The sequence below is a fragment of the Entelurus aequoreus genome, linkage group LG16, assembly GCF_033978785.1.
Source record: "Entelurus aequoreus isolate RoL-2023_Sb linkage group LG16, RoL_Eaeq_v1.1, whole genome shotgun sequence".
Classification (NCBI taxonomy): Eukaryota; Metazoa; Chordata; class Actinopteri; order Syngnathiformes; family Syngnathidae; genus Entelurus; species Entelurus aequoreus.
The window spans coordinates 43,495,822-43,515,778 of NC_084746.1; the positions used below are offsets into that span (position 1 = coordinate 43,495,822).

At 40.9% G+C, this 19,957-nt stretch overlaps 1 protein-coding gene across 3 annotated transcripts; it reads left to right on the forward strand.

Annotated features, from left to right (window-relative positions):
• Nucleotides 1-409: 409 nt before the first annotated feature.
• retreg1 (reticulophagy regulator 1) lies at nt 410-14,376 on the forward strand. 3 transcript variants are annotated; one of them, XM_062023582.1, is made up of 10 exons: nt 410-522; nt 600-941; nt 1,365-1,474; nt 1,834-1,861; nt 10,588-10,705; nt 10,785-10,869; nt 10,948-11,070; nt 11,153-11,223; nt 13,403-13,526; nt 13,601-14,376. In XM_062023582.1, the coding sequence occupies exons 2-10, from the start codon at nt 769-771 to the stop codon at nt 14,077-14,079; spliced, it is 1,311 nt and encodes a 436-aa protein (XP_061879566.1). In that variant the 5' UTR covers nt 410-522; nt 600-768; the 3' UTR covers nt 14,080-14,376. The 3 variants fall into 3 exon arrangements, with proteins under 3 accessions (XP_061879566.1, XP_061879567.1, XP_061879568.1); XM_062023583.1 differs by lacking the exon at nt 1,834-1,861; XM_062023584.1 differs by lacking the exons at nt 1,365-1,474; nt 1,834-1,861.
• The last annotated feature ends 5,581 nt before the right edge of the window (nt 14,377-19,957 follow it).

Here is a 19,957-nt window from a genome sequence, read left to right on the forward strand (position 1 = left end):
CGGGAAAACCGGTTTCGAGTATCATCCCTACTGAAGTGTTGATATCAACCAAACCTACCCCCCCCCCCGCCCCCCCCCGCCCCCCCCCCTCCCACATCCCACACCCCAGATTGTAAATAATGTAAATAATTCAATGTACATACTCTGAAGATTATCTTGTGTGATGACTGTATTATGATGATAGTATATATCTGGATCATGAATCAATTTAAGTGGACCCCGACTTAAACAAGTTGAAAAACTTATTCGGGTGTTACCATTTAGTGGTCAATTGTACGGAATATGTACTGCACTGTGCAATCTACTAATAAAAGTTTCAATCAATCAATCAAAGAGAAGAAATGTGTGGAGCATTGGGAATGTTTTACAAGACTGTAAGCATTCAACTTCAGGAAGTTAGGTTTATTTTGAAAGCCCATACCGGATTTAGAATGCTAACCTAAAGGTGAGTCTGACACAAAGTCACTGTCGTGTTTGGAACGACTCTGCGAGAGGAACAGTTCCTCAAGATTCGACTCTCAGGTAAGATTTTCAAAGAGCTACAAATCCAATCTCCACTGACTAGACACGTTTTAACCAATCACGTACGGCTTTAACAGATTGAAAGACGGGGAGACGGGGACGTGGTCGGTTCACTGCTTCCAATAGCTTAACCACTTCAAAGAATTGAATCTTAGAGCAGGATCGTTGGCGAACGACCATCACGAGCAGCAGGGCAGGAGCGGCGCTGCCCAGCAGAGACTCAACTAGACTAGAAGTGGGCTTGTGATGCTGGGAAACAAGGAAGCAGGAAATTCTGCCGGCGGGGCTCCGAGCCGGACTCCCTGCGGGGAAGAGGTGCGTCCACGCCGGCCTGGGGTTCTCCTATGCGGCCTGGTGGACTGGAGGCAGAGACCATGCAGGACTTCTACCTTGTTTGCTGCAGCCATCACATCATTGTGGTCAGTAATGACGCAGCCTTAACAACAAATCCTCTATTTTAAACTCTGTAATAATAATACTTTTTCATCTACTGTATTATTATGCGCTCACTTTCTGTGGCATTTTTGTTCATCTGTAGAAATATGTGCCATTTATAGTATTTATCATTGTTTTACGATCAACATCAGGGGCGTTGCTATACTTTTTGATACATTGAGGGCACCGCCCACCTCCATCATGCCTGATACATTATTTTTATTATATTTTTAGACGATTTAGTCGCGTGATGATGCTGCAGTACACATAATTTTTTATATGTTTAGAGTTTTTAGTTGTGTGATGCTGCTGCAATACACATGATTTGTTATATTTGTATAGTTTTTTGCTTGATGATGATGATGCTGCAGTACAGTACTGTTAGATGACGTTATGAAAACTTTTAGGTCGGTGGCCTGCAGCTCGTTGCGTGCCTACGCCCTTGTCGCTCTCCTCCTGGCTCTGGCGGTCGCCATGGCGACCGTCATGGATGTTGTTGTCCGCCACACATGCAAAGGTAAACGGCTGCACTTGCCAAAAGTCCAAAATTGTTCGATCTAAGTCAATGGTTCTCAAACTTTTTTCTCCTAGTACCACCTCAGAAAACACTTTGCTCTCTAAGTTGCCACCATAATTACCAACAGTAATATACAGTATCATAGAAAGCCTAAGTATTCATTAAAAACAAGGCAGAGGTTTTATATAACAATACACACACTGCACTCACATGATCAACAATGATACTCCATATACAGTACATATCTACAGACTTCTTTGGAGTAGTGGTACGCGTACCACAGTTTGAGAATCACAAATCTAAGTAATTAATTATTAGTGCTTTAGCTAGTCCACTTATTCTAACCTTCTTCACGGCAGCTCACCTGTGGAGCAGCATGTCAGCCAGGTAAGAGATGCTCAACTCTCACTACATACCCCACCTACCAGAGGGAGGCGGAGCTTATATGAAGGTGTTGTCCTCTTGGGGCCCAAGCAAATAAAAGAAAGAGACAAGCCCATTTGTGTAAATACAACCGTTCAAGTCGTGAGGAAAATTTTCTGATCTGGCCAGTAATCCCGCCCCTGTCTGACTGCAACATCTCTATCCTCTGAATGAACCCTGTGATCCATCAACATCACGTATCACGCCAGTCATGCTGAGACTGTTAGTTCATTAGTGGACCAGAACCTTCATGAGCGGATGGAAAACATGCGTGCGTGTGTGTGTGTGTGTGTATGTGTAAGCTTGTTGGGATCCAGTACAGTTCATGGAGATTTTGGGGGCGCCAGTCTGGTTGTGTATTTATGAGCCGGTGATGGGATAAGTCCGGTAGAATGTCACTAGCATGTTGATGCTGAACTGTTGTGTGACAGGACGGTCCTTTGTTGTGTTGTTCTTGGTTCATAATGATTGATACGTATTGATCAGAATGTTGCTCACAGTGGATGTAAAGTAGCTGACGTCGTGTTGTCTTGAACTCATCAATAATGGTACCTCGGTTTATGTTAGTAATCTGTTCGAAAATGTCAGCCATAAGCCAAATTGTACAAAAACCAAAGCCAATTTTCCTATAATAATTTTTTAGATCCAATTATTACAGTCTAGCCCACTGGTGTCAAACGTACAGCCCATGGGCCGTGTCAGGCCAACAAAGAGGTTTAGTTCAAGATTAGCTTGCCAAGTATAAAAGTGAGCAGCAATTTTTTATTGAAATAAACATCAACTCGATGTCGCAATAGCAATTCAAGTGTAAACCACACATGATACTGTTTAAGGATAACATGTCCGCTGAATTTAAGCGCCCTCTGGATTGGCTGGCGCTACTCTAATCAGCGCAGGTGCGAGCAATCAGCTGCTCCAGTTGTGGCTGGCAGCAGATAGCGACAGACTTATGAATAAATAAATAATGATAAATGGGTTATACTTGTATAGCGCTTTTCTACCTTCAAGGTACTCAAAGCGCTTTGACAGTATATCCACATTCACACACACATTCACACACTGATGGCGGGAGCTGCCATGCAAGGCGCTAACCAGCAGCCATCAGGAGCAAGGGTGAAGTGTCTTGCCCAAGGACACAACGGACGTGACTAGGATGGTAGAAGGTGGGGATTGAACCCCAGTAACCAGCAACCTTCCGATTGCTGGCACGGCCACTCTACCAACTTCGCCACGCCGTCCCCGTCAGTATGTAGTCTCGACACACAATACCTTCTTTCATTGTAAATTATCCACTCAACTCATGAAATAACGAAAAGGTACGGTGCAAAGACTTAAGTCAACATGACCATCATCTTTGCAGGTAGAGTTCTGTGCAGCGCTTGCAATTGGTTGACAATGTGATGCGCACCTTGAACTCCATTGTAAAAATGTGTGTTTCTACATTTGTTGTGTGTTCTATTGTATTTAATTAGGGATGTCCGATAAATGCGTTAAAATGTAATATCGGAAATTATCGGTATCGGTTTTTTATTATCTGTATCGGTTTTTTGTTGTTGTTTTTTTTTTGTTTTTTTTTATTAAATCAACATAAAAAACACAAGATACACTTACAATTAGTGCACCAACCCAAAAAACCTCCCTCCCCCCATTTCTTTCTGTTATCAATATTCTGGTTCCTACATTATATATCAATATATATCAATACAGTCTGCAAGGGATACAGTCTGTAAGCACACATGATTGTGCGTGCTGCTGGTCCACTAATAATACTAACCTTTAACAGTTAATTTTACTCATTTTCATTAATTACTAGTTTCTATGTAACGGTTTTTATATTGTTATACTTTCTTTTTTATTCAAGAAAATGTTTTTAATTTAGTTATCTTATTTTATTATTATTTTTAAAAAGTACCTTATCTTCACCATACATGGTTGTCCAAATTAGGCATAATAATGTGTTAATTCCACGACTGCATATATCGGTTGATATCGGTATCGGTTGATATCGGTATCGGTAATTAAAGAGTTGGACAATATCGAAATATCGGATATCGGCAAAAAGCCATTATCGGACATCCCTATATTTAATGCTTAAATCTACCATGTTTACATAGGTTAAGTTTGTAGTTAGGTTACCTTGATTTCGGCTATGGTGTCATTTTGATAATTGTTTTGTTTATTCTATATTTGTAATGTTTGAACAGTGGTGTGCCCTGAGGGCCTTCTCTGCTGGCCTAACATAACCAGAAATCATGATCATAATTAAAGATCAAAGTCATTTTTAATTAACTTTCCCTAAATATCTAAAAGTATTCATATTCTCTTCATGTCATATTATGCTCCTTCCAGCGCTGTTATTTTTAGTTTATAGAGTTTTTATCCAATCAGAATTCATCAATTTAAGTGGACCCCGACTTAAACAAGTTGAAAAACTTATTCGGGTGTTACCATTTAGTGGTCAATTGTACGGAATATGTACTTCACTTTGCAACCTACTAATAAAAGTCTCAATCAATCAATCAAAGCTAGCTTATGTTGCCATGTTGTACCAAATCTGCCAGACGCCTTCAGATTCAGCAATGCTGGCGTTCGTGCGCTCTAAGTGAATGGGGACATACAGTGATAGACAGTTGCGATAGCCAATCAGATCACAAATTGTTGTCAGTAAGGCCTTCTAGATGGCCTAAGGCAGATATATAGTGATGTTATAAGCTAGGTCAGTGCTTTTCAACCTTTTTTGAGGCAAGGCACATTTTTTGCGTTGAAAAAATCCAGAGGCACACCACCAGCAGAAATCATTAAAAAACAAAACTCAGTTGACAGTAAAAAGTCGTTGTTGCAATTGTTGGATATGAATTTAAACCATAACCAACCATGCATCACTATAGCTCTTGTCTCAAAGTAGGTGTACTGTCACCACCTGTCACATCACGCCGTGACTTATTTTGCGGTTTTTTTTTGGTGTTTTCCTGTGTGTAGTGTTTTAGTTCTTGTCTTGTGCTCCTATTTTGGTGGCATTTTCGGCTTTTTTGGTATTTTCCTGTAGCAGTTTCATGTCTTCCTTTGAGCGATATTTCCCGCATCTACTTTGTTTTAGCAATCAAGAATATTTCAGTTGCTTTTTTATCCTTCTTTGTGGGGACATTGTTGATTGTCATGTCATGTTCGGATGTACATTGTGGACGCCGTCTTTGCTCCACAGTAAGTCTTTGCTGTCCTCCAGCATTCTGTTTTTGTTTACTTTGTAGCCAATTCAGTTTTAGTTTTGTTCTGCATAACCATCCCTAAGCTTCAATGCCTTTTCTTAGCGGCACTCACCTTTTGTTTATTTTGGGTTTAACCATTAGACACCTTTTTACCTGCACACTGCCTCCCGCTGTTTCCGACATCTACAAAGCAATTAGCTACCGGCTGCCACCTACTGATATGGAAGAGTATTACACGGTTACTCGGCCGAGCTCTAGACAGTACAGACACTCAACAACCACACATAATTTGCAGACTATAATTACTGGTTTGCAAAAAATATTTCTAACCCAAATAGGTGAAATTAGATAATCTCCCACGGCACACCAGACTGTAGCTCACGACACACTATTGTGCCGCGGCACAGTGGTTGAAAAACACTGACCTAGGTAACATAAGAACTCCCCAGCATGCCACAGTAGTGTAGATCATGCGCAGTAGCCCCGTTTAGGTTGTTGAATGTAGACATGCCGGCAGCGGGAAGTTTTGGATGAGCACGCTCTGGAGTAAACTTTTAAGAACTCAGCCAACACGCCTCGTCTGCATCTTTTACGATTAAACAAGACAACACATATATTTACAAGACCGGTTTCAAGAAGGATAATTAAAGAGAAACTACATCTTGTGAGACGATGTCAGCCAACCCCAGAAGCTAGCTCAGCTGTCGGTGAAATGTGAGTTTGGATATTTTATTTCTTAATTTTTTTCACGTTTAAAATGTTTTTTGCAATTTTAATTTTGACATAAGATATGTTTTAATTGCTGATGTGGGTTTATTGATTTTGAAATGCACCAGAAAAAACCTGTTATGTACACTGTTGGTGGTGATTTAATGCCCAGTAGTGCGTAAATTTGTTTCTGAAGAGTATTTCTCCAGCATTGGTCATGTGGGGACATAAAAGATGGTATTTCGAGAGGTAATCATTGAAGTCGGACATCACTGAAGGCCTAGGTGGGAAACGCACGGCCCGCCACTGTATTTGAATGATGACAAATTAATGTGTTGTGGCATTTGTTTGAGGAAACACCCAATAGCTTTTTCAAACACATCTTTAAATAACCGCCAACATGAAAATGCTAAACAGGAAGTGCTTAAAGTTTAATGGCTTTGTAAAAACACTGAGACAAAGTCTAAGCTCATTGTGCTCCTCATGGTGTTTTTGAAACTGCACCATTTCTTTCCTCCGAATTTTCAACTAACTTGAAGTGTTTTGCCAAGAGGATTATTTGTAATATGTACATTTTCATAATGCACTTTTTCTATTTTTGGCCAAAGTAAGACAAAGAAAACAATTTTATATATTCATTTTGGTTCTCAAAATTCTACACACAATACCCCATAATGACAATGTGAAAATGTTTTTAATTATTTGCAAATTTATAAAAAAAATAAAAAAAATAAGAAATCACATGTACATAAGTATTCACAGACTTTGCCATGAAGCTCAAAAGTGAGTTCAGGGGCATCTTGTTTCAACTGATCATCCTTGAAATGTTCCTACAGCTGAATTGGAGTCCACACGTAGTAAATTCCGTTGATTGGACAAGATTTGGAAAGGCACACATCTGTTTATATTAGGGTTGCACGGTGTACCGGTTCTAATAAAGACTCACAGAAATTGGCCTTGTTTACCGACATCTTGACCTAGGTTACAAAACTCTGCTGTCTTTGTGTGCAGATACAATATTGTAACCCCCCAACCCCCCTCCAAGTGTTAAAAGGATGATGGTCGATCAACAATAACTTCATTAAATCGAGCCAAAACAACATCCACATTTCCCCCGTGTTCACCAATCATGATGCATTTAGGGACTCTAAGACTGTCAGAAAATAGAACTCTTCAAGAAAGAACGAACAAATGTGGTTATTATCAGAAATGCACAATTCCTCCACAGCAGTGTTTGAAAAAAAAAAAGGCAATCGACACAAGTGGAATTTAAAAAAAAAAGGTCTGTCCACATGAAAACACATTCACCGGCAATCATGCACGTTTTTTCCAAGCCAGAAAAAGCAACTACATGATGACTGACACATGACACGTGTATATTTAAATCCAGCACACATGGATGTTTTTTTAATCGCGTGATTGGGTGGGGATGGTGGGGGACAGTGTCAATTAATCTTGTTCGGTCCGAGGTCGGAATTTTTTGCCCCCTCTGCGATTGAGTTTATCACCCCTGGTGTACGCGACATTTGTCTGCTGTTGTGTTGCTATTATTATCACCTGTTGCTGCCGCTCAGGCAAAGGATTGTGGGACAAAGACTCAAATGTTATTTGTGTCATTGTCCTACTGCACTACATCATTCCACCTGCTTTATATCTCTACTTTCATAATTCTGCTCTTTATTGCTGTCATCGTCACCTTGTGTTTATGAACCTGCGTTACATGCAGTGGGGAGACAAAGCTGTCAATCAAAGCCTGCCAATGCGTGTAGTACAAGTGTATAAACATCATGTGGGTGTTGGCGCAAAGACGACGACGTGTTCCCACAACAAACTTCAAGTGTCTCAACAGTTGGGAAATCTGAACGGTCAGCTTGCGTGCGTGTGTGTTTGTGTGTGTGTGTGTGTGTGTGCGTGCGAGACTCAGCTGTTTCCTGAACATGCAGCATCAACGCAGCGACAGTTGAACCAATCATGGCAGGCATGGGAAGGGGTGTGCTCCGTCACGAGCCCTCTGATTGGACGCAGGTCAGCTGATATAAATCAAACACACGTCACATGTCAGTTATTTACCATCTCAACAGATGAGTCAGAGCTGTCAATCATCAGTGTGGGCGTGATTGAAGCGTTATGAATATTGAAGTTGTTTCCTATTTGCGGTGATAAAGAACCACGTGTTAGTCTGAAGGGGCTTGGCGGGGGGGGGGGTCTTTTACCACGTCATGACACTGTCCTGCTGGCGGCTGCCTGTCACAAAGTAGTGTGACCGTGTTATTTTTAGCGCCGGGGGCTTGAAATAAGCGGGCCGGGCTTCACTGAGCATAAACACAAGTCGCCTTCACTTCAACACTAACTGGGCTCGAACCTGCGCATTGTCACTCTCAGACCGACACTTCTTTTGCTTTACTGGTTCGTTCCTTGGCTGCCGAAGCTGCGGACATGTCTCCCGAGGAACGTGGACTCAGGTACTTGGTGGCGTTCAAAACCCTCATCGGGTCTCGGAGGATTTGTTAGCTAATCTTTGTGCTTCCTGTACAGGTGACAATTATTTGTTTGTGAGCTCTGGGGTCTTTCACTTGGTTGTTCTACTGTCGTCAAAGTCCAACATTGGAGCTTTGCTGTGTCCTCCTGGTTCAGACCACCAGACTTCTTATCCTGACTTATCTTAAACATTCCCCCTTTCCATTGCTCACATTGTCTATTTCTAGAACGATGACGTCTTACTGTTGTATTGAAGGAATGCTAGGTAAACAAACACGATTTGTGGGCATTGGTATGCTATGTTAGCTTGTTGCGCTAAAAGAAGTTGTCTGTAGCGGTATAGCTCGGTTGGTAGAGTGGCCGTGCCAGCACCTTGAGGGTTCCAGGTTCGATCCCCGCTTCCGCCATCCTAGTCACTGCCGTTGTGTCCTTGGGCAAGACACTTTACCCACCTGCTTCCAGTGCCACCCACACTGGTTTAAATGTAACTTAGATATTGGGTTTCACTATGTAAAAGCGTTTTGAGTCACTAGAGAAAAGCGCTATATAAATATAATTCACTTCACCTCATTTTGGGGCTACTTCATGGAAGATTAAAAGTCCCGTTTGCACCTTTATCCAGATTTGCACCAAACCCGTAACATAGTTTTAACTAACTTACCTATGTCGTCTGTATATTTAATATAGTGTACTAGTGTACCTAGAATAGGCTGCAGCACCCCCCGCGATCCCAAAAGGGACAAGCGGTAAGAAATGGATGGATGGATGGTGTACCTAGAACAGGGGTCGGCAACCTTTACCCATTAAAGAGCCATTTTGGAAAGTTTCACAAATTAAAGAAAACAATGGGAGCCACAAAAAAATTTTGAAAATTTAAAATGAAAAACACCGCATACAAAGCTTAAAGTGCTTTGCGCTATGTTAACCAGGGGTCTCTGACACACGCACCGGCACGCATCTTAATAAGGAAATGTAATGTTAGTGCGGCCCGCGACTTTTAATTGAATGGCGCTTTATAGCGTCTTTCTTGCAAACCCTCTCAATTTTCCGGAAGACTCCCAAACTTCAGGACGTGCTGGCACTGCTTTTAGCGCCCTCTACAGCCTGCCCAAACAGCGTACCTGCTTGGCAACATGTTGAATGCAGCTTTTGCTTGATTACGTAAGTGCCAGCAAGGCATACTTGTTCAACAGCCACACAGCTTACACTGACGGTAGTCGTACAAAAACAACTTTAACACTGTTACGTTACAAATATGCGCCACACTTTGAACCCACACCAAAAAAGAATGACAAACACATTTCTGGAGAACATCTGCACTGTAACACAACATAAACACAACACAACAAATACCCAGAATCCCACGCAGCACTAACTCTTCCGCTCAACCGACGCACGGAGGGGGGGGGGTTGATGTGTGGGGGGGTTTGGTGGTAGCGGGGGTGTATAATGTAGACCGGAAGAGTTAGGGCTGCATGGGATTCTGGGTATTTGTTGTGTTGTGTTACGGTGCGGATGTTCTCCAGAAATGTTTTTGTCATTCTTTTTTGGTGTGGGTTCACAGTGTGGCGCATATTTGTAACGTAACAGTGTTAAAGTTAACTTTTTAACTTCAACTTATACGGTCACCGTCAGTGTAAGCTGTGTGGCTGTTGAACAAGTATGCCTTGCTGTCGCCTACGTGTGCAAGTAAAAGCAACATATAACAAGTGGCCGGGCTGGCACGCTGTTTGTAAATGCTATAGAGGACACTTAATGCAGTGCCATTAGGGCACGCCCTTGATTAAGTAATTAGAGTGAAAATAGGATAATATTTACCCTGGGAGATTTCTAGGAGAGGCAGTCTGCTGGGAAAATCGAGGGGGGGGGGTCGTTGGAAAACCGGGAGGGTCGGCAAGTATGCAGCTGAGCCGCATCAGAGTGGTCAAAGAGCCGCATGCGGTTCCGGAGCCGCGGGTTGCCAGCCCCTGACCTAGAATCTTGCTGACTCGTGAGCCATATCCGATGTCAACAGGTGACTCAGCAAGTTCTTTTGAGAGTCGTTCATGGAACTAGGCGGGGTCGCTCTCACGTTTCCCAGGAAACAGCCTCCTTTGGAAAGGGAGGGGGTGAAGATGCACATGTGCAAAAATGTGGGGGTTATTAATGGTCAAACGGGGGAAGGGGGGGTCTGGCATGCCAGCACTGCCTCATCAACACTGTCTCGTCTGTTTTGACTCTTCAATTCCATGTAGCACAAACACGTCAATGTGTCATTTCTAAGATGGCCGACGGTAACTTTTGACTTCCCTCCCGCAGCTGGGAGATGATGGACACGGGTCAGGACAGCGGCTACAGCCCTAAACTTCACCCGGGCAGCTCCCTCCGCCTCTTCCTGCAGGAGATGTCAGCATTCAAGCAGCAGAGCCCTGGCAAGGTGAGGCAGAAGCGGTCCCGGTCAGGACCGTGTTGGTAGGTTTTGGTTCTTTTAAGCACACGCCTTCTTTGTCCTGCAGTTCTGTTTGCTGGTTTGCAGCTTTTGCACCTTCTTTGCTGTCGTAGGACGCTACATTCCTGGGATGGTGGTCTCCTATCTTCTTGGTGAGCGTTTGTCTCGTCAAAACTCCTCATAATCACGTTGTCACTTTTTTTAAGACTAGTCTGTCCTGTCCTCCGTAGTACTGTCCGTCTTCCTGTGGCCTCTGCTCTCATCTCATGAGGTTTCCTTGTGGCTGAAGCCGGTTCTGCAGAAACTGGACTTTGGCATTGGGGCCTACCTGTGGAAAATCAAAGAGAATCACGGTGCTGATTCAGCATTAAAACCTTCAAATAATGTACTTTGCATCATCTGGGCTGTAGACTCATGTGCTTCTGTTGTGGTCAGAGAGAAAACTGATGCAGGCTATCGCCGAGAGAGAATCCATCGAGGCGGACCTTTCGACCATGTTTCCCAAGGTGGGCTAGTCATCTCAATTGAAAAAAAAACAACCTTCCAGTCCTAACTTGAATTTAATTTTGGATTTGGATCGTAATTAAAGCAGAAAAGATCATCTGCACACAAGGGTGCTAATGACATGAAAATTATCTGTCTAGGGTACACTTACTAAAGACAAAACATTATATTTATCTGCAATTAATCGTGATTAATTTTGAGTTAACTATAAACAAACTGCGATTAATCATGATTAAATATCTTAATTGTTTGACAGTCCTTAAAACACGAGAGCTGCTGTTGGCCACAACTCACAGCCAGACACTAGAGATGTGACGTTTGCGAACAAATCAAATATTTCAAATGGCTCTTTAAAGGGAATGATGAGAACTCATTCAAAAACGGGTCAAAAGAAACCTTACAGCATTTGGATTTACTTTTTTTGTAAAGAACTTGAAATATATGATACCAGGTTGAATAGTTAAATTTTGTATGCACAATTTTACCATGTGTTAGTGTTTCTTCTAGTTTTAATTCATTTATACTTTTTGTATACATTCTGTTCTTATTTATTATTTGTATATTTTATTGGTGCTCCACAAAAGTGAGGGAAAATTCCAAATTCAAAAATCAAATTATAGTTAATATTTCAGATTTATTCCCACCAACAAGTACTATTGGTGTACATTAGGAATTGTTCCTATTCACATTTATATTACATGAAATCATCAAATAAATCATGAATTGATTAAATAAATTAAAAAATATATTAAATAAATAAGGAAATAATTAAATAAGGAAACAGTACAATCAATAAATAAATGATTATATTTTAATTATTTATTATTTAAATATTAAAATTAATTACATGATTAAAAAATGTTATGTACGTTTAATTATTTAAATATGTATTTATTTATTTAAGCCTGTACCATTTGACCCTACATATTAAAGGTGCTGTTTGTAACAGTTACACAGATGCCTGCAGGGCGCTAACTTAGTTTAAGCCACAGGTGTCAAACTCAAAGCCCGACGGCCAGATTTGGCCCGCCACATCATTTAAAGCGGCCCGCGAAAGCCCTGAAATAATGAGTCAATAAAGCATTTTATCATTTACTAAATGTAATATTTTCATTGTGACAAGACAGAAATACATGTATTGCATGCTATTGAGTATATTTTAAACTTTATTATCTAATAATGCAACAAATATAATACTAGCATTAATTTCAAACGTTTTAAAATTAAAAACAAAATAAATATCTGCTTGAAGCAAGTTATTCATCAAATTGTACACTGTACAAATGACAATAGATTTTACAGTTAAAAAAAACTGGCAGCTCAGTTGCCAGGATTTTAAAGTAAATAAAACAACTATAGTACCGTTTTTCCATTTGCAGCAATATGCTTTAAAAACCATCGTAAATTTTACAATGAAGTTGTAACAACTCAGCTGCCAGTTTGGGTTTGGTTTTTTTACTGAAAAATCTTCTTGGACGTACGTACGTAACACGTGTTAGCTAATAATAGCGATCTGGATAGTTTGCATTAGCTGTCATTGAATGTATATTCTATCATGACAGCAACAAGACTGCAAATCGTTCGTTGCTTAAGTGACAGCTGATATGCTAACTAATTTAAGTAGATGCTAAACTTAACCAACACATCCTTACTTCTTCATTTATTTCAGATACCAGACAGATATCGACCTTTCAGACAGATACGAAAAACAAAGAACGGAATATGTAAAGATCTGACAGAAGAGTATAAAACAAACGTATTTGTTTTTTGGTGTTCTGACCTTGCTCTTTAATGGGAATGTAAACAACATCTTAAAGTCCTAACTCTCCACAACAACATTGTTATTCCCATTATCCAACCACACATGTTTTTACCAGCTGAAAAATCAAGATGGCCGCAAGTTCAAAATGGCTTCCTTAACTGTGTATAATGGCTACTTATGTTGTCTACCTTGAGTGGTCAGTATAAGTTCCGTTGAGTTGTCTCTATAGTTAAGTTTGATTGTACTTCTTAACTCTTGTTGGACTAGTATTTCCTGACGGGAGTGAAAAGACTCAAAACATTTCCACGATTTGTTTTTAGACTTAGACAAACTTTAATGATCCACAAGGGAAATTGTTCAATGTCGAGACAAGTTTATTAATAGACGGGTGTTTTTATTTTTTATACGGCTTTCCATAGTTGGACTCTACGGCCTGTAAGGAGATGTCTGTGTCGGACACGTCTATTTCTGAGGTGACGTGGACGGACAACAGCACCTTCAACCTGTCGGAGGAACATACGCCGCAGACGGAGAACTCTGAAGGTACGAGACATCATCAAATAGCAGTGGGAGGAGCCTATTTGTCATGACATTGTTGTGATGCACTAACCACACAGACCTCAACCGAGAAGACGTGTTCACTGGCGGTCTCCCAGACTTTCCCTCTCTTGACAACGGGGCGACGACCAATGGCGACGAAGATGACGACTTCAGCCTTCCTCAGCCAATCAGAACCAAGCATAGAGCTTGCCCTGCGGAGGACATGCACGCCCATACAGCTCTGGACCTGGTCCATCATATGGCGGGCAACGTCATTGCCACCGCCATCACGGCCGCCATCCAGGAAAGAATAGAGGCGGTGTGCTTCCCGGCGAGCTCAGACCAGAACTGTCCACAGCAGTCCAGACTACCAGAATCCACCAGGGCACTGGAACTGGTCGAGGAGTCTGACAGCGAAGTGGAGGACTTTGAGCTGCTGGACCAGGCCGAGCTGGAACAATTGGAGGGGGAGCTGGGTTTAGCGACCGACAGAGAAGATCAGGACAAGACCCACAAAGGTTCTGGTTTCTTTTCCAAACTGCTGAGACGTCAATGACAGGAAGGAGTTTCCATTCTGCTTTGCTCTTATAATATCTTTCAAAACCGACAGTTTGTTGGAGCTGGAGGAGAATCTTTGTCAGTTTTGTGTCGAATGTAAATGTTCTTAATCATCTCAAGCTTGTTTGTTAGTTTTCTTTAACAGCTTTATTGTGGCTCTTCTTTTTTTACTCTGTCCATTTTTTTATTTTCATAACTTTTTCATGGTACATTTGTTGCCTTACTATCTCAAGCTTCAGTAAAACGAATAACTACAGAGTATGTACATGATTTATGTGCACTTTAATGAAAACAAATTCACCTTGTCGCCATTAAAGTTAGAAAGATCTTGGCACATTCAAAGTTATTGGATCAATAACTCAGTAGCAAAAAATCTTTAAAACACAAACAATGCCTCTTTCTAACCACTATAGAGGTAAATAATGAGCTACCAGCTGATGTGTCACTGAAATATGTGTGTGCAACTACCGAACCCATAAATGTTAAATAAATTATAACTCCGCAGTACCAAAAATAAATCAGATATATGGTCTCATATTAATAATACCACATTTGTCATTTTGGACGGATTATGTTTTGTATATCTTTTGAACATATAAATAATGATAAATAATAATATTCAATAACGTAATGGTTATACATAATATAGTCTCAAAAACACATAAAACATAAGTGTCTAGTTGGTTCTACTACAAGTTTTATTTTGTAAAAAAAAAAATGTAGCTGATTTTTCGGAATTATTTCTAGTTTTTAATTTTCAATAGCTTTCTGAATATACATTATATTGTCCCAAAAACACATGACACATAGATGGTGTCTAGCTGAATATATTACAAGTCTTATTTTGGAAAAAAGTTGCTGATTTTTTTTATTTTTATATTTATACATTCCATCCATTTTCTACCGCTTGTCCCTCTCATGGTCGCTCAGACTGTAGCAGATTTTTCACCCTGTTTACGACTGGCATTAACATGAACAACAGGTGGGAAGTGTAATCTAAAACTGGATTTTTCTAGCCTTTTTTTATGCTAAATTATTAATTACATCATCATACGAAATCTGTTGTGCAACTGTATGATTAATGCTGACTATGGCAAGTCCAGAGAGAGGCTCCTGTGACATTGAGGATCTCAAGTACGTTTTAATAAGCTTCACTGATTCACCCGTCAATCAACCCGGAGTCACGATAGTCCCGTAAATGACTGCTTGGACTTTTTTTTGTCGTTGCCATTTTTACATAACCCAATTAATTACTTGTTGGTATGGGTGAGGGCCGACATCCGGGCAACTGAGCTACATACGGGTTCTTCGAGCCATAGCAACGAGACTGGCGTTGAAAACAAACCGTTGCCATTACTCTTTAACCTGTCGACCTACGCTGGTTAAATCCGTCATTCTGCCTCCAAAATGCCGAAAAACTGTGTTGTTTTTGGTTGTGCTAACCACAACTGGAAACAGGGAAAACAAAGGTTGTATTTTGTTCTGCCAAAGCGTGATAAAAGCCCACAGAGACGAGACAAATGGCTCGCAGCTTTACACCGGGAAAACGAGGACGGTTCTCACTGGAGTCCCCCAAAGTCCCGGGTCGTGTGTTCGGATCACTTCGTTTCTGGTAAATATAAGGAACAAAAATCCACCTTCTTAACCACAATTTGGCTATACCGTCCGTGCTAATGTACTTGTTGAATTTTTACCCTATAACGTTCGACAGCTGAAGTTGTTGTTGTACAAGCCCTTTGAGACACTTGTGATTTAGGGCTATATAAATAAACATTGATTGATTGATTGATACAAAAATAACATGCGGTATATACTATATAGTCTATAGCCTAGCTAGCTATTTTCGAAAACCGGACAACGAGAGGATACCAAAGGCAGCGTTAAGATGGACACCACCGGGAAAACGTAAGCCAGGGCGGCCAAAGAACACCTGGCGAAGAACAGTTGTACTTAAACAATGCATGTAGCCCTCAATATTTTATACACTAACGCTTGATCTTGTTGTTAACTTCCGCGTCTCTTTCTTAGTAGCGCGCAGGCTAAGCTAACTAGCAAGCTAAGCTAAGCCTGAGAAGCTTTAAAGTTCACTGAGACGAGTCTGACGCAAATAATACATTTTCGTTTTTTCACACGATATGCGAATAAGTAAAAATGCGTAAATGAAGGATTTAACGCCGACTTCCAAGCCACAACGCTCGTTAAATGCTTTTTCTGTCAATGCTGTGTTCGCTGTGAGCTGGTTTGTTTTCAACGAATTCCCGGTTGCTAGGGGATTGGTAGGCGGTAGTGACGTAGGTCCGCCCTCACCCATATGGGTCTTCGCCCCCCACCCCTTGCCAACATGTCAGTAGCTGTTTTATACGGAGCACCAAACCGCCAATTTGCCTGTCCTGTTAGCAGCTCAGTCAGTTTTTTTCAACATGTGGCGGAAAATCGGGGGTCTGTTTTGGTCTTCCGATTTTCCGCCTCGGAGGGTCCCCCTTTTTCCGCCTCGAGTTCTATATAAAACCGAGGCGGAAATGTGCCGGCTTGTTGGTGAGATGGGCGGAGGTGTTAATGACCTGCACCAAAGGCGGCTTTTGGAAAAGGAGGAAATTTGAAAGACAGGCCCGCAATTTTCCGCCCTTACTTTGGAGCAAATGTGCCACCTTCTCAATATAAATAGGGCCACTGAAGGAAATGAGTGGCAGTTGTATAGCAAACTGGCAAGTTTTGGTTGTGATCTTTTTTTTTTTTGCACACGCCCCCACATAGATCGTGCCCTGGGCGGTCGCCCTTATTGCCCATGTCAAAAACCGGCCCTGCTTTTGTAAAAAGTTTAGAGAATTCACAAACCATGCACTTTGTTCTAATGATTCTTGACACAACATTTATGTTTATTTTTGATACATTGTTGTGGTTTTTCGCTGTTATTTTGCACTAGTGGCAAAATTATTCAATGACATTTGAATCTAACAAACATCAGCCTAATGTTTGAGGAGTTCCGGCCAAGATGGCGTCAGAATAATTGCACTCTTATATACCGCAGCAGTAATTTCTCTGCAGAATCAAGTATACGGACTTAAAAGGTTGGAATTGGGGGTTAAATCACCAAAAATGATTCCCGGGCGCGGCCACTGCTGCTGCTCACTGCTCCCCTCACCTCCCAGGGGGTGATCAAGGTTGATGGGTCAAATGTAGAGAATAATTTCACCACACCTAGTGTGTGTGTGTGACAATCATTGGTACTTTAACTTCAACTTAAATAATAAGAAATAAAGTGCAAAAACTATATTTGACATAATCATCAAAAAACTGTTAAGAACAGGACTATTGTCAGCATCAAGAAGGTAGGATTTTGCAGCAGAACATAACAGTTACTATCAACTGACGCTAGCATTGAGTGTTACTAGCTAACCAGGTGCGAGTGGTCCTAACGGCCAGTAAAGAAGGTGAAGGCAACTCAAAAAAACAAAGGAGAGTCCGGTGAACATTGACCAGGTAAGTGGTAAACGAGTTCTCAATTATACTAAAACTCATTCGGAGCCTGTGTGAAGATTGATGTCACCGGCCTGTAGCCCAATGAAAATAGTTATTCTCAGAGAGAACGATGATGACATCTCCAACCAGACCCCATAAGCAGCGATAGGGGAAACACAATTCATGCTACAAAAGCTCGTTGGAATGGAGAATGGATTAAAAGACAATCTCAATAGAGTACATGAACAGCGTGGGGAAAAACATTAAATCAAGGTTGGAAACGGCAGAAAAGGAAATAACTACTTAATCAAAGGAAAACAAACAGCTCCATTTCTTGCTAAAAGTGTTGGAAGCTTTTCAGCACCGTTGGAATCTCGAAATATCTGTCATTCCAGAACAAGATGATGAAAAGAGCAGCTGACCTGGTCTCAAGCATCTCCCTACACCTGGCCGACCTCCTACAAAGTTCAGTGGACATAGCACACTGACTGGGTCCAAAGCAACGCAAGGGAAATAGCAGCATTTCCGGTCACGGTCTGTACGAGACTGGATGTGGGCAGATGCCAAGAACTCTGAAATCCACAAGCAGAAGAAAATTTAAATCAGGGAAGACTTGATGCAGCGCGACAGAGAAACAGGAGCCAAGATGTGCTTCTTGTGGAAGAAGCCAAAAAACTGATGAAAAAGGAGCCTTTATCAATGGAAATAAGATTATATTTATTTATTTACAGACAGACATAATTTTGTATTACATTATTGTTTCTTTTGTTGATATCAGAGTCCGTTCTGCAAAAAGGTCATCCCTAGAAGCACACAGATTATGGACAGGGACCCACAGTTAAAATATACATCATCATATAATATACAAAATACAGTACAATACAATACATTTCAAATCTGCCCACCAAATACCCATTTATAATTTCATTTATAAATAAAAAAGGAATCTTTAAATCCACCAAATCAGTCTCAATATCCTATTATTCAAATTTGATTAAAAGGTTGCATCTTGAAGATCTGCGATAATCTCATCAGACATACAGAGGTCAAGAACAAAATTACGCGACTAATGTGAATTCCTCAACCATAAGGGGTGTGCTAAATGAACTAAGCATAACGTTGCAATACATTTTGCTTAAGAAACTTTTTAAAAACGTTTAAAGAATATGATCATTTTATATCATTCCAGATCATCAGTCCTCTACAGGCTATACTAAAGCTTGTACACTTTAGATGACGATTTTCCCTCTTAATTAAGGTTTACTTCTAGTGTTATATCTATGAGAAGGAGTTGTCACAGGAATGAGCTGGCAGAGTCTACAATGTAATCCATATACTACGCTATACATAATACAAGCACTGTGGAATCTGGTGCACTCCGTAAACTTCAGAAGATTGTACCTATAAAAAAGAGGATTTGAGGAAGTTCTCAGCTGACGACATTGAATAAGTATCTAAAAAAGGCTCCAATTTTTTTCACTACATCTTGTTCATTCCTTTTGAATGTGTAGCAAAATATGTCAGAATAATTGTATCTAAGTTATCACAAAACTTTGTGTTGCCATGAGTTCCCGGTGAGAAGACAAAAGCTGTTTTTGATCCTACCAAGAAGAAGGCTTGTAAAACTCCACTGTGTAGGATGAGAAGCCACATGAAGGTGTTCTGTTTCTTTCATGTATTGTAATCAACAGAAAGATTTTGTCTTGACCCGAGAACTACAAAGCAGAGAGGAAGCAGGACCAGACTCCCCTCAAGGCGACCTTTTCTTTCAACTGTTTACGACCTTTCTTTGAACTGTTTTAATCAAAGGCGGTGGCTGTTTACGACCCCCGTCCCTTAGAAACAGCTGTTGCCATGTAATCAGGGAAAGTCCAAATAAAAGAGGAGGCGTACAATCTTTCGTCAGGAGCGTGATGGAGACTGTGCAAGAGTACAGCCCAGACGTCTCTCCTCAATTGAGCCAAATTTAATTCTGTCTCTGTTTAATTCCTTCCTTCTTGTCTTGTTTAATCAATCAATCAATGTTTATTTATATAGCCCTAATAGATGTCATCAGTGTTTGAACCTGACAAGATAATTCATATTTTATTATTTTATGTGTTCATATTTTATATTCATTATTTTTGAAATCTATCCATCTATTTTTCGCCACTTATCCTAGCAGTCTAAGCAGAGATGCACAGACTCTCTGTCCTCGGCTACCTCCTCTCGTTCCACCGGGGGCACACTGAGGCGTTCCCAGGCCAGCCGTGAGACATAGTCCCTCCAACGTGTCTTAGGTCTGCCCCGAGGCAAAAAAGTATATCTGTTTTAGTACTTCAGGTTTCACATTCCTTGTGAGCATCACAAATGGTTCATACTTTAGTACTACTTTTGTTTTATTATTGCATATGGCCTTGCTGTCCTGTTGTTTGGTG

Excerpts from the sequence above, each read along its gene's own strand:
- retreg1 (XM_062023582.1), top strand. The coding sequence starts at position 769 with ATGCTGGGAAACAAGGAAGCAGGAAATTCTGCCGGCGGGGCTCCGAGC. Across the intron at positions 942-1,364 it reads GCAGCCATCACATCATTGTG|GTCGGTGGCCTGCAGCTCGT; the intron begins GTCAGTAATGAC and ends GAAAACTTTTAG. Across the intron at positions 10,706-10,784 it reads AGCAGCAGAGCCCTGGCAAG|TTCTGTTTGCTGGTTTGCAG; the intron begins GTGAGGCAGAAG and ends TTTGTCCTGCAG.